The following is a 15,062-nucleotide window of genomic DNA, read 5'->3' as shown; positions in this document are numbered from 1 at the left end:
TCTACCTCAAAATAAAGTCATGAGAGACTTACTTGAGGCTGGGTTGGATGTGAAATATCTGATCATTGTCCGCTGAAGACAAGGTACTCTCCATAAACAGAATACAAAAACATTTGCTGCTATGATACCTACAAAATAAAGATACATAATTTAGGGACTTTAAAAAAATAGGAACAAAGAAAGCCTGAAAGTCCACCTGAATAAGATTTTCTACCACAATTATTTAAGAATATTATATACTTGGTGGGGGTTAAGGGAGGGCAAGTTAAGGAAAGTAAGTGAAATCAATGTTTTCAAGTATCAAACTATATGCACTGGTACAGTCGGAAAATTCCTAGGAAAACTGCAAATGCCCTAGAAGCTGACTTCCTTTACTTAGATCTACATTTTTACTTCTACAGAACAGTTTACTCTTCTCAATAAACAACAATCAGATCTATAATTATTGTTTGAAAATGGCCAAGCCAGAGACAAGTAATGTACAGAATTAGGTTCTTCGGCCAGGACCAGAAAAGCTATGTTATATAACAAGCTTCTTTTTCTACAGGGAATAATATACTTCTTAAACTTATGGAAATATTTATGTATCATCTGGGTAAATGAAGATCCACTTGTCTGAGAAAAATACCTGTCAGATAAGAATTCAGGAATAATCTGGAAGAATTTTCCAACTGCTACTGTAACTGTTTACATGTGGGAGTTGGGTGACCATTTCGTTTTTCTGCAAGAACTAATGTTGCTAGAACTACCACTAAATTGAGTAGGTTTATTATTTAATGATAGGATTAACTATTCAGTTACATTTTTGTGAAAAATCAAGTTTTTCTTAAAAACTACAAACTTTAAAAAAGACATGAATTTTAAGGTACCACAACTCCTTGCCCATGTACTAGGCACTCATCTACTTGAATTAAAGGAATTTAAACATTTACTCATTCCTCCAGTTTCTTTCAGCAAAAGGCAGCTAGCTCTTTCCCCTTCTTCAGTGATGGTAAGCACTGATTCCAGTAACAGCCTGGTAAGAGGATTTATTTTAGAAGATATTCATTGTATGATCCCCACTGGCTGCTACGTCTTGGAGTTACCTTTGGCTTTCTGTGTTTGCTCACTTTGTAAGGCTCTCAGCTGTACCTCGGCATTACTAGTCTCTCGAGGTTTTGCTCTCCCATTTGACCATTAGGTAGGAAAGGAAGCTACCTTTTTTTCACAGATTCACAGATTCTTTCCATTTTAATATCTATAATCAGGATGCATCTTACAACTGGTGGTGCGTCACAACACTTTCAAAGACTGTGAGGACAGTACTCATGAAAGGATGCAGAAAAGAGGTCACAAGCAAGGCAAGTAAGAGGACTATGTATACCTCCCAGTGAGGAGCCTGAAACCCTGGGCAGGGTGGGCAAAGGAAGGGTGGAGCCTCCTCAAATGGAGCAACAGACCTCAGAAGGTTTATCCTAAGGAAGTGAGCAGTGATTAGTGCTGCTGGGTTTTCTTAGTTTCTTGTGGAAGAGTTACATATCTTTTTTTTTTTTTTTTTAAAGATTTTATTTATTTATTTGACAGAGAGAGATCACAAGTAGGCAGAGAGGCAGGCAGAGAGAGAGGAGGAAGCAGGCTCCCTGTGGAGTAGAGAGCCCGATGTGGGGCTCGATCCCAGGACCCTGAGATCATGACCTGAGCCGAAGGCAGCGGCTCAATCCACTGAGCCACCCAGGCGCCTGAAGAGTTACATATCTTTATTACCCAGGGAATTCTCTGAGGTCTAGGCTGCTATACATAGTGACAGGTATCTTGGCATAAAGAAGCCTGGCCCCAGGCTTCCATGATCACAAAGATAATCAGGGCTAAACAGTTAGCTCCAATTGTGGTACAATGCAAAGAAAGCAAGATGGGGTTCCCGATCCTGCCTGCTAGCCTGGAAAATGGCAACAACTACCCTATGTGTTCCGCAGGCTACTTTCTGAAACCAGTGACAGTACACACTTCTGGAAACTGCAAGCACCACAGCACTGCACAGAAGTAGAGTGTATCTTTGGCTGAAGAGATTACAACTAGGGAAAAGACTTACAAAAGGGTAAGATAACCAAAGATATCAAGGTTAACAGTAACCAAAGGGTTACCATAGCCAAGCATTCAACCTCTTGCATTCAACCCAAATGTAAGAGGCCTTTTTTGGTAAAACATACAGGATATTGGCACTGGAACACATTGTAGTTAAACCCCTCACTTCATAAACCTGTGGTCTACGATTAAGAATCCCATCAGTGGGGTGGCTGGGTGGCTCAGTTGGTTAGGCCACTGCCTTCGGCTCAGGTCATGATCCCAGGGTCCTGGGATCGAGTCCCGCATCGGGCTCTCTGCTTGGCGGAGAGCCTGCTTCTCCCCCTCCGCTCTCTGCCTGCCTCTGCCTACTTCTGATCTGTCTGTCAAATAAATAAATAAAATCTTAAAAAAAAAAAAAAAAAAAAAAAAAAAAAAAAAAAAAAAGAATCCCATCAGTGAACAACTAAATATACATATCCAAACTACACACACAAATCATTGTAATATGCTCACAAATTAAAAAGAAATTACAAAAGTAAAATGCAGTTATTTTCCTCCACGCATATCCTATTTTGAAGGTCAATTATAGATGAGAAAACTTAGACTCTAAAAGATACAAATCTTAAAAAAAAAAAAAAAAAGGCAAATGCAAAGCAAGCAGAAAGTTTGGATGAGTGAAGGTATAGGAAAAAAAAATGTATAGAAAAAAAAAATCAGTGAAACCAAAAGTTGGTTATTTGAAATGACCAACAAAATTGACAACTATCATATGATCTCCCTGATATGAGGACGTGGAGATGCAACATGGGGGGTTAGGGGGATAGGAGAAGAATAAATAAAACAAGATGGGATTGGGAGGGAGACAAACCATAAATGACTCTTAATCTCACAAAACAAACTGGGGGTTGCTGAGGGGAGGTGGGGTTGGGAGGGGGGAGGGGGTTATGGACATTGGGGAGGGTATGTGCTATGGTGAGTGCTGTGAAGTGTGTAAACCTGGTGATTCACAGACCTGTACCCCTGGGGATAAAAATACATTATATGTTTATTAAAAAAAAAAAAAAAAGAAAGGATGAATACCCAACTATTGTAGCAACATGGACAGGACTGGAAGTGATTATGCTGAGTGAAATAAGTCAAGCAGAGAGAGTCAAGTATCATATGGTTTCACTTATTTGTGGAGCATAACAAATGACATGGAGGACATTGGGAGATGGAGAGGAGAAGGAAGTTGAGGGAAATTGGAGGGGGAGGCGAATCATGAGAGACTATGGACTCTGAAAAACAACCTGAGGGTTTTGAAGGGGCGGGGGTGGGAGGTTGGGGGAAACAGGTGGTGGGTAATAGGGAGGGCACATACTGCATGGAGCACTGGGTGTTGTGCAAAAACAATGAATACTGTTATGCTGAAAAAAAAAAATTAAAAAAAAAAATTGACAAACCTTTAGAGGGAGTGACCAGAAAAACTCCTCAAGTTACTAAAACTAGGAATGAAAGCAGAAATGTTACTACTGACCTTTACAGAAACAAAAAGGATTATAAGGGAATACTATGAACAAATGTCTACCAACAAAGGAGAACTTAGATGAAATTGACAAATTCCTAGAAAGACACAAACTACTGAAACTGACTCAAGAAACAGAAAGTCTGAATAGGCCTATAAGATATAGAGATTGAATTTGTAATAATAATGAAAAAAAACAAAAACCTTCTCACAAAGAAAAGCCCAGGACTAGACAGTTTTACTGGTTTATTACTTTCCTAGGGCTGCTATAATAAATTACCACACTTGGTGACTTAAAACCACAGAAATGTATTCTCTTAAAGTTCTGGAGGCTTGAGGTCTGAAATCAAGTTGTTGCTAGGTCATGCTTCTTTCTAAAGACTCTAAGGAAGACTCCTTCCTTCCTTCTTCCTAGCTTCTGGTGGCTCTTGGCTATTCTTGGCCATTATGTAAGCTTATTGCTGCATCACTCCAATCTCTGCCTCAATCTCTTCCCATGACCTTCTTTTCTGTAGGTCTTTTTTGTCTTCTCTTGTTGTAAGGACACAAATAATTGGATTTAGGGTCCATCTTAAATTTAGTATGATCTCACTATAACTCAATGTTATGATCTCAATGTAACTTAGTTAATCTGCAAAGATCCTATTTCAAATAAAGTAACACTGAATTTCTGGGTGGACATGAATTTTTGTGAGGACACTATTAAATTTATTACAACTGGCAAATTCTAGCAAAGATAAATGGGAACACCAAACCTTTTCAAATGCTTCCAAAAAAGAGAAGAGGAAAAAAACATTTCTCAACTCATTCTATGCAGTCAGTATTACCTTAATATTGAAACCAAAGACATCACAAGAAAACTACCAATACCTTTTATGAACATGGATAGAAAAATTCCTAAGAAAATACCAGCAAACCGGGGCACCTGGGTGGCTCAGTGGGTTAAAGCCTCTGCCTTCGGCTCGGGTCATGATCCCAGGGTCCTGGGATCGAGCCCCGCATCAGGCTCTCTGCTCAGCGGGGAGCCTGCTTCCTCCTCTCTCTCTGCCTGCTTCTCTGCCTACTTGTGATCTCTGTCTGTCAAATAAATAAAAATAAAATCTTTTAAAAAAAAAGAAAAGAAAATACCAGCAAACCAAATCTAGCAGCATATAAAGAGGACTACAAACCATGACCAAGTACAATTTATCCCAAGAATGCAAAACTGATTCAACACATGACAGTCACTGTAATAGTCCCTTATGAACACAGATCGAAAGCCCTCAGGAAATACTAACAAACCAAACCTACCAGCACATAAAAAGGATTATAAATCATAAACAAGTGGAACTTATCTCAAGAATGCAAAATCAGTTCAACATATAACCAATGTAATATTCCATACTGGAAGACTCACTATTCCCAATCTGAAAACTTACAACACAAAGCTATGGAAATCAAGACAGTCTAGCATAACAATAGACATACAGATCAATGGAACAGAACTGAGAATCCAGAGTACATCCATGCATTTATGGTCAACTGTTTTTTTACTGTGGTCCCAAGACAAATAATTAGGGAAAGAATGGTCTTCGCAACAAATGGTGCTGGGACAAGTGGATACCCATCCACAAAAGAATGAATTTGGATCCCTATCTCAAACCAATTACAAACATTAACTCAAAATGAACCAAAGGCCTAAACCTAAGAGCTAAAACTACAATACGCTCTGAAGAAAACTCAGGTAAAAATTCTTGTGATGCTGAATTAGACCACTATTTTTTTGACATGATTGTTAAAGCACAAAATAAAAAAATACATGAAATGGATGTCATCAACATTAAAAACATTTGTCATAGCACAAAGTATAAAGCTGTCAAATGCCTGTTGTATACCTAAAACTAATGTAATACTGTGTCAAACTATATTTTGATTAAAAATAAATAAAACTTGGGGCGCCTGGGTGGCTCAGTGGATTAGGCCACTGCCTTCGGCTTGGGTCATGATCTCAGGGTCCTGGGATCGAGCCCCGCATCGGGCTCTCTGCTCTGCAGGGAGCCTGCTTCCTCCTCTCTCTCTGCCTGCCTCTCTGCCTGCTTGTGATCTCTCTCTGTCAAATAAATAAATAAAATCTTTAAAAAAAAAAAAGAAAAATAAAACTTAAAAACATTGTGCTTCAAAAAACACTATTAACAAAGTGATAAGACAACTCAGAGAATAAGAAAAAATATTGCAAATCATATATTTAATAAGGATCTAGGATCCAGAATATATAAAGAACTCTTACAACTCAATAAAAAGACAACTCAAAAAACAGGCAAAGTATGTAAACAGGTATTTCTCCAAAATAAGAATGAATGGACAGGGATCCCTGGGTAGCTCAGTCAGTTAAGCATCCAGACTCTTGATTTTGGCTCAGGTCATGATCTCAGGGTTGTGAAACTGAGCCTCGCATCAGACTCCATGGAGCCTGCTTAAGATTCTCTCCCTCCCTCCAACCTCCCCTCCTGCTCTCTGAAAAATAAATGAATGGACAATTGCACACAAAAAGATGCTTAGCATTTCTAGTCACTAAGGAAATGCAGGTCAAAACCATGATATACTACTTGACACACATTAGGATAGCTTTAAAAAAAAAGGAAATCAGAACTGGCAAGAATATGATGGAGAAACTGAAACTCTTGTGCCTTGCTGGTAAGAATGTAAAATGGTACAGCCACTCTAAAAAACAGTTTCGCAGTTCCTCAAAAATTAAACATAGATTATTGTTTGATCCAACAATTCCACCTCTAACTATATACCCAAAGATCTGAAAGAAGGAACTCAAAATAGAGACTTGTATATGAATGTGCATAGGAGCATAATTTATAATAGCCAAAGATTGAAACAACCCAAATACCCACTGACAGATAGATGAACAAAATGTGTACATACATAATGCAAAATGATTAAGCCTTAAAAAAATAAATTCCAATACATGCTAAAATATGTACAATACCTTAAAAACAGTATGCTAAGCAAAAGAAGCCAAACACAAAAAATGTATTTTATAATTCCACTTATATGAGGTATAGGCAAATTCAAAAACAGAAACAGAATAGTGTCACCAGGGGTTAAGGGGAAAGGGAAATAGGAAATTATTTAATGGGTATAGTGTTTCTATTTGGGATGAAATAAATTTTGGAAATGGATGGTGGTAATGGCTGCACAACATTGTGAATGTACTTCATGCCACTAAATTGTACATTTAACAGCTAAAATGATAAATTTCATGTTTTGTATATTTTAACACAATAAAATACAAAAAAATATGTAGTCACTGATAATATTAGAAAAAAAAAGGGGGCAGGCAATAAATGGAATCCTCCTGTAGTTCTTGGGGGAATGTAAAACAGTGTAGTGAATTTAGAAAACAATCTGGCAATTCTTCAAAAAGAAAACATGGGGGAAAGTAGATATCCACGTGCAAAAGAGTGAACTTGGGACTCTTACACCATATACAAAAACTAACTAAAAATGGATTAAAGACCTAAATGTGAACGCAAAAGCTCTAAAACTTCTAGAAGAAAACATAGGGGAAAAGCCTCATAACACTGAACTTGGTAACAATTTCTTTGCTATGACATCAAAAGCATAGGCAACACAAGCAAAAATAGATAAATGGGACATCAAACCTAAAAACTTTTGTCCAGGGACGCCTTAGTGGCTCAGCTGATTGAGTGTCCAACTCTTGATTTTGGCTCAGGTCATGTGGGGCTCCTCGCTGAACATGCAGCCTGCTTGGGATTCTCTCTCTCCCCCTCCCTCTGTCCCTCGACTCCCCCCACCCTGCCCCACTTTCTCTGGAAAAAAAAAATTAATCAAAAATCAAAAACCAAAAAGAAAAACCAAACCCACAACAAATTTTTGTCCCAAGTACACAATCAACACAGTGAAAAGGCAATCTACAGAGAGAAAATATGTGCAAATCATTTACCTGATAAAGGGTTAATATCTAGATTAAAAAAAAAAAAACTCCTACAATCAACAAAAAAGTCAAATAACGTGATTAAAATAGGCAAAAGACTGGAACATTTATCTAAAAACAGTCAATGGCCAACAAGCATATAAAGAGATGTGCAACATCACTAACCATCAGAGAAATGCAAATCAGAACCACAATGTGTCACCACACACCCATTAGGATGGCTACTATCAAAAAAACAGACAAGCAAGTAACAGCTGCTGCCAAGGATGTGGAGAAATTAGAACTCTTGTTCTTGTGCGCTGGGGGTGGGACTATAAAATGTGCAACCGCCTGCCTGGCTCAGTCAGCAGAGCATGTGATTCTTGATGTCGGGGTTGTAAGTTCGAGCCCCATGTCGGATATAGAGATTACTTAAAAGTAAACTCTTTAAAAATAAAATAAAATGGTACAACTGCTATGGAAAACAGTATTGGAAATTCCTCACAAAATTAAAAATAGAACTACCACATAATCCAGCAATCCCACTTTTGGGTGTATATCCAAAAGAACTGAAAGCAGGACCTCAGAGCTATTTGCATATCCATGTTCATAGCAGCACTATTCACAACAGCCAAGACATAGAAGCAACTCAAATGTGTCTGTCGATGAATGAATGCATGAACAAATATGGATATACACACAATGAAATAAATTATTTAGCCTCAAAAAGGAAGGAACTCTTATCACAAGCTACAACATGGATGAACCTTGAGGACATTATGCTAAGTGAAACAAGCCAGTCAAAGAAGGTAAGTACTGTTTGATTCCACTTATATCAGGTTTACAGTCAAGTTTACAGAAACAAAGTCACATGGTGGTTACTAGAGGCTGAGGGGGAGGAGGAAAAGTAAAAAAAGACTTTCAGTTTTACAAGACAAAAAACTTCTATGTTTCATAACAATGTAAACATACTTAACACTACTAAACTGTAAACTTAAAAAGGGCTAACATGGTACCTTTTACATTTTTAAAATTAAAATTTTAATTTTAAAAAGTTAAACATGAGACCACATGACCCAATCATTCCACCTGAGGTATGTATTAGTAAAAGAAATGAAAACATGTCTACATGAAAATGTACATTAAAAAGCCCACTGCATTATCCTAACAGCCAAAAAATGGAAATAACTCAAACGTCCATCAAGAGATGAGTAAACAAAACAGGATATATCCACATAATGGAATATTATTTGACCATAAAAAGAAATGAAGTACTGACACATGCCCCAACATAGATCAACCCTGAAAACATGACACTAAGTAAATGAAGTGGACACAAAAGGCCACATAGGTGATTCATTTATATGAAATGTCCAGAATAGGCAAATCCATAAAGAAAGAAAACAGATAATAGGCTGCTTAGGGCTGAAGTGAGGACGGGAATGGGGAGTGACTGTTAATAGGCATGGAGTTTCCTTTTGCGATAAAGAAAATGTTCTGGGATTAGATGATGACAGTTGTACAACCCTATGGATTCAGTAAAAACCACTGAACTGCATACTTTTAAAAGGCAAATTTTAAGATATGTAAATAATATCTTGATTGAAAGAAATATACCACAATTTAGAAATCACTGCTTGGTTCAGTAATCTCGGTCTATTTTCCTTAGCCCAAGAAGGTAAGACCACCTCTTTTTCTCTTTTTCTGAAAAAGGACCCACTATCCCACCTGGAGTCCAGTAGCTAAGTACAGAATACCCTCTGCTCATGCGGTAGGCCAGCTCACTCCCTCCCACAGCTTTTCTACCTGAAGGAAACTAGACCTGGCCAGTCCAGACACTTACCAGTATATACATACCTGAAAACCAAAGAAATGAGCTCAAGTGGACCCCTACCTCAGGTTCCCTGAGAACCAGGACTATAGGCACAGGATCACCCTCATACAGGGCTGGCCTCAGACAGTGACTACAATTTCTTTTCCTGGGCAGTATCAACAAAACTAGTGAAGCACTGGTCCCACAGCTTCCTGGAATCAAGAAGAAATCCAGAAAGACCATCCACTTTAAATCCTCCAACTGGGATGCAGATAGTTAGAAAATGATAAGGGCCGATGGAAAGAATGGGGATTCACAATAAAGGAGATGAAGACCTTTACAAACTAACCACAGAAGGGGTTATTTCTCTGCATCTTCCCTGTAGAAGAGAATATGTAACCTCCTGTGTAAGCAACTTTTAGAAATAAATGACTTAAATGACTGATACTTAAAGGATATTTAAATTGGTATAGAACTTATTTTAAGACTTCACAACACATAAAATTTTAAATGTATATACCTTGACCCAACAAGTCTATTTCCAGTAACTCATCCTAAAAAATATTCTTGCAAAAGGTGCAAATATCTCTCTATAACCATATTCACCCCAGTATTATTTATAGAAGACTACAACCAACCTAAATACCCATTAAGAGAAGATTTGCTACATAGTATTCATTGGCATGAACTACTACAATGCTATCAAAAAGAATATTCTGAGCCCAGGGTGCTGGTAATTTCCATTGCTTGCTCTGGTGCTAATTACATGGATGTGTTCAGTTTGTGAAAACTGTACATCTGACATGTGCAATATACTTCAATAAAACAGAACAGATCTACTTGTATCGATATAATGTCCTCTAAAATATTAAGAGAATCAAAAAAAATTCAGGTGCAAAGAAGCATCAATGCTATATACAAACACTTTGGAAGAACACAAGTGTAACTAAAAAGGCAGTAGGGACAAGAACTGCAGAACTGGAAGTCTCCAGTTACAGAGATTTTTCACTGTTTATATTCTTTAACACGATTTTAACCTGTTACAATGCACATTTATTCATTTTACAATGACAAAGACTAACCTAAGTAGACGAAAAGGGCTCCTTTTCATCCCTGAGTGCCAGCCTGCTGTCTTGGGACAAGTCACTACAATTTGGGCTTTCAATATAAACACCCAGATACTGTGGGCTGGGAGCAGGCAGTGTGGGTCACCAGAAAGGTAATTTAATGGTGATATGCTATAGTAGAAAGTGAAAAGATATAACAAAAAGTATATTAAGAATGGAGTTTGGGGGGCGCCTGCATGGCTCAGTGGGTTAAGCCTCTGCCTTCAGCTCAGGTCATGATCTCAGGGTCCTGGGATCGAGCCCCGCGTCAGGCTCTCTGCTCATCAGGCAGCCTACTTCCCCTCTCTCTGCCTGCTGCTCTGCCTACTTGTGATCTCTCTCCCTCTGTCAAATAAATAAATAAAATCTTAAAAAAAAAAAAATTAAAAAAAAAAAAAAGAATGGCGTTTGGGGAAAAAGTTTATTCCCCATCACTACTCTTTCTAGCTGTGTTAGCTCAAACAAGTTATTCAACCTCTTTGAGCCTCAGTTTCCCCATCTGATCAGAATACCACTAACAGAGCTCTTACAATTAAGATTAATAATAAGAATAATAACATGTATGTAAAGTACCTACCCTAGTACTTGAACCTTAACTGGCACTCAAACATTAGTTTTGTTTTTCTTTACCCAGAAATAAATCCTGAGACCTGAGAACTCAAGAATTTCAAGAACAGTGGCAAATTAAAAGGTTAAGGTTAGCTAGATCCAGTGAGCACTGCCTTACCAGAAACAGGAAAGCAGACCTTAATCCAGTAGGTACAGCTCAAAAACTTTGAAAGGTGAAGGGTAAAGAAAATTGAAACTAGGGGCACCGGGCAGGTTCAGTTGGTAGACTATGAAACTCTTGATGTCAGGGTTGTGAGTTTAAGCCCTGCATGGAGTGTAGAGGCTACTTAAAAATAAGATCTTAAGAAATAATAAATAAAAAATAAACTTTAGAGGTTGGGGGAGAACGGGCAAGGCCCTAGGGTGCAGTGGTGACTAACTTTGGAGCTGATAATAGATATGGACTAGTAGAGAAAAACAGGGCAATGTTTTCTTAAATTTCTCTTCCCATCCCCTCCTTCATCAGATACAATATTTTGGCAGGTTCTTCTCTTTCAGTTTTACCTGAATCCCAAAATAGTAAAGTCAGCATTCTGCTGAGCTAATAGGAAAACCCTGCAGGTATATCACAGGCATATCTGAAAGCTTGAAAGGTAAGGGAAATACTCTCCTTAGGGCTTGCCCAGGGACCTCCGTGTAGGCTTAAAAGTCTTGCAGACTAAGGCAACAGAACAGGAGTCTAGCTGAAGTGTAAAAGCACCAGAAGTAAGTTTTAACTTGAAGAATGCTTCTGGATGCTCCCACAAATACCAAGTGAATATATAAAAAATTTTTTTCAAAGCAATGTTAAGCTTAGGGAGATATTTCTGTGTAATAATGAAGATTAATACCAGGGGGAAAAAAAAATCCCAAACCAACCAAAGGGGGCTGGGGGAGATCAAGGCCAGTTCTCTAGAACCTGTGAAAAAGTGATTCCCAGGGGCAGCAACTCCTCAGCCTTTAGAAATTACTTAGATAATCTTACAATAAGGATTTAGCATAACTGTTCATGTTTCTGTGGTTCAAAGCACTTTACACTCAAGTTGCTAGTTAGATCAAAATGTCTGTCTCTCCCTACTGATATGTCCTTTGTGCCAAATAACTGATTTGACTAAGAGAAAAGCAAAAGGATAGGGGAAAGAAATCGGATTTTCAGTGGTCTCCAAATACCAGCTTCTTTGAATAAGCTATTTACTGGGATGAGAAATGTTTTAAATTCTGATCCCAGGTTTCTTCAAATATTTAATGCCATAAAATCTTCACCATCTTCAAAGAACACTAGGTATCAACTAATTATGAGATACTTTGAAAATATCAAAAATTGGCTACCCTAAGGTTAATTTTGGTTATGTTCAGAAAACAAGCGAATAAACCAAAACCTCCCTGTTAATCCCAGTGAAAACAGATGTGCTAGCTATCTTTGAAGGCATCATATTTATTAAGACCTTACTGATAATAAATTCTACAGTATGGCAATATATGTTTGAAAAACCTCAATGCTTTGATTCAAGAGCCCATTCAATAATCATTTACTTAACAGATTTTAATCAAGTGCCTTTAGTGTGAGCAAGACACGTGCTAGTTGCTATAACAAAATGAAAACTCTCATTGTCCTCAAGGACACTGCATGTATAATTACATAAGGCAGATTGCATTATAAATGATTAAAAAGTGTGGGCCACCTGGAGGGTTTGGTTGGTTAAGTGTCTGACTCTTGATTTCAGCTCAGGTCATGATCTTGGGGTCCTGGGATCAAGCCCCAGGTCAGAGGTTGGGGGGTGGGGGTGGGTGTCTGCACTCAGCCAGAGTCTGCTTTAAGGATTTTCTCCCTTTCCCTCTGCTCCTCCCTCAACTCACACATCAGTGCTCTCTAAAACAAATAGAATCTTTAAGATTTTATTTATTTCTTTATTTGAGAGAGAGTGAGAGAATGAGAGAGCACAAGCAGGGAGAGTGGCAAAGGGAGAAGCAGGCTCCCCAATGAGCAGAGAGCCAATGTGGGCCGATCCCAGGATCCCAGGACCCTGACCTGAGATGAAGAACGATTTTTAGTCAACAGAGACATCCAGGTGCCCCTAAAATAAATATCTTAAAAAATAAAAAATAAGTGATCACAAAGTACAATGAGTTCAGAAAAATCAAAGCACTTCTATTACTGGCAAGACCCCCTGACCCACTGAACTCAGGAAACTCCCAGAAGCTTCTGCCTGTCACTTTCATCTTTTAAAAACTAATGAACTGCTCTAACAGAAAAAGAAACATTTGAGGAGGAATACCATGCAGAAGAATCAGCAAGCACCTGTTATCTCTGCTTCATTATAATATTAAAATCTTTTATCCTTCTGGATATTCATCCCAAGCCCTGATAAAAGGAGCCTGTTTACCCCTGTTTAGGGAGTCATGGATTTGGAAATTATTCCGCATGGTATCCTTATTTGTATAAATAAAGATAACTGTGAGGCAACTCCACCTGGTGTAGTCTCTACCTATTGCTCACATAGGAACAAGCTCACTTTGGCCTGGTTACACTTCCTGCAGGAAGCAATGTCCAAACCATAAGCTTGAAGACCAGTTCAGGTTCCAACACGGAGACAGAAAAAGTAAACCTTCCAGACAAAGGAAAGAGCCCAAAGGAGAAAAGATAAGCACCTTTTCTCCTCTTAGGTAGGTAAAGAAAATTAAGAGTACCATTAAGTCTAACCATATTTAAGAAAAAGCAGTATTTTGCTATTATTTCTCTAGAAGATTTTTTTCCTATCTGCATAACTGTTAGACTTTCAAATCCATTTCCCCAAATTTCTCAAATAACTAAGTCCATAAAATATCGTACAACTGTTACCTTGAAGAGCCAGATTTATCTTTCTGAAAAAATTTACAAAGAACAAAAATTAAATTATCATGGTGACATGCATGGCATGCTTACATTGATTTAATAAATGAAGACTTTAAAAACAGCATGGTGCAGTAAAGAGAAAATTAGCTTTAGAATGAGACAGACCTGGGTTTCAAAACTTAGCTCTACTACTTACTAGCAGTGTGACCTTTGAAAAGTTCCTTCTCTGAAAGCCAGTTTCCTTATTGGTAAAAAGGGAGATAACTACCCGGTAAGCAACCCTGTGAGGTAGGGAGAGAATGTGTATAAAGCATTCTGCATAAAGAAGGTACTTAATCAATGTCCCCTTTAATTTCTTTAATAGGATAAGTAATTACTCAACCTGTTTCACAAGCTAGGATTCTACAACAAAGATAGATTATTTGATCAGTAACATACTAGAACGAAATCAGAAAATAAGTGACCCACGGCATCATGTACACCTTTAAGCCACAATACTTTTTATACTACATTAGCCTGAAGGTACAGAGACTGTCGTCTAAACCACTGGTGAGCAGGGTACAAAAGCCGTTGACTGTGACATACTGTACCTTTTGGTTTGATTTCTCTTCCCTTGAATGGCTAAAACGTGTAAGCTAACACAAACCTGTCACAGTCCGCTGGCCATCACTTAGGTTATTCCACCACTTGTTAATCTAAAACAGAAGGAAAATTGCCTATCACCATTGGAAAACACTTTCAGGCTAGGAAAATGAAAAGACAGAGAGAAAATGCTTTGTGCATAGAAAGATTTCTCATGTGCAAAAATTACCAGTACACAGACTTAACAGCTATGTGGTAAAATGGACACACATGGGCTTTATAGTTAGTCTATATTCTCCACAGAGTCACTGTTTACCTCTGTGACCTCAGACAAATTACTTCTAAACTTCAGTTTTCTGATCTATAAAATGGAGACAGTAGATACGGAGCAATATTGTTGTGAGGAATATTAATAACAAAGCACCCAGCACACTATCAGAGATATACAGGTATCAAGCTTACATGATTTATTCACCAGGTCCAATCCAGTTTTAAAATTCTAACCAAAAATATTTTCTAAAATGACCTTTTAAGGTATAATAATAACTTGAGGTTCAGAAAAAGAGAGAAGCCTAATCTTTCAGAGATGCACACTGAAATATGCCTAGGATTTGCTTTACAGTAATCAGTGGCAGGGCGGAAAAGGAAACAAAGGGGACTAAATGAAA

At 38.0% G+C, this 15,062-nt stretch overlaps 1 protein-coding gene across 1 annotated transcript in view; it reads right to left on the bottom strand.

Moving 5' to 3' along the window:
• PARL (presenilin associated rhomboid like) overlaps positions 1–15,062 on the bottom strand; it is a 48,028-nt gene that overhangs the window by 22,047 nt on the left and 10,919 nt on the right. The window contains exons 4-5 of the mRNA XM_046003658.1: positions 14,459–14,507; positions 33–128 (exon numbers count right to left, since the gene is read on the bottom strand). Coding sequence (XP_045859614.1) covers positions 33–128; positions 14,459–14,507 — 145 coding nt within the window. The remainder of the gene's footprint in view (positions 1–32; positions 129–14,458; positions 14,508–15,062) is intronic.

This window comes from Meles meles, chromosome 4, assembly GCF_922984935.1.
Source record: "Meles meles chromosome 4, mMelMel3.1 paternal haplotype, whole genome shotgun sequence".
NCBI lineage: Eukaryota > Metazoa > Chordata > Mammalia > Carnivora > Mustelidae > Meles > Meles meles.
This window is presented reverse-complemented; position numbering and strand designations above follow the sequence as displayed.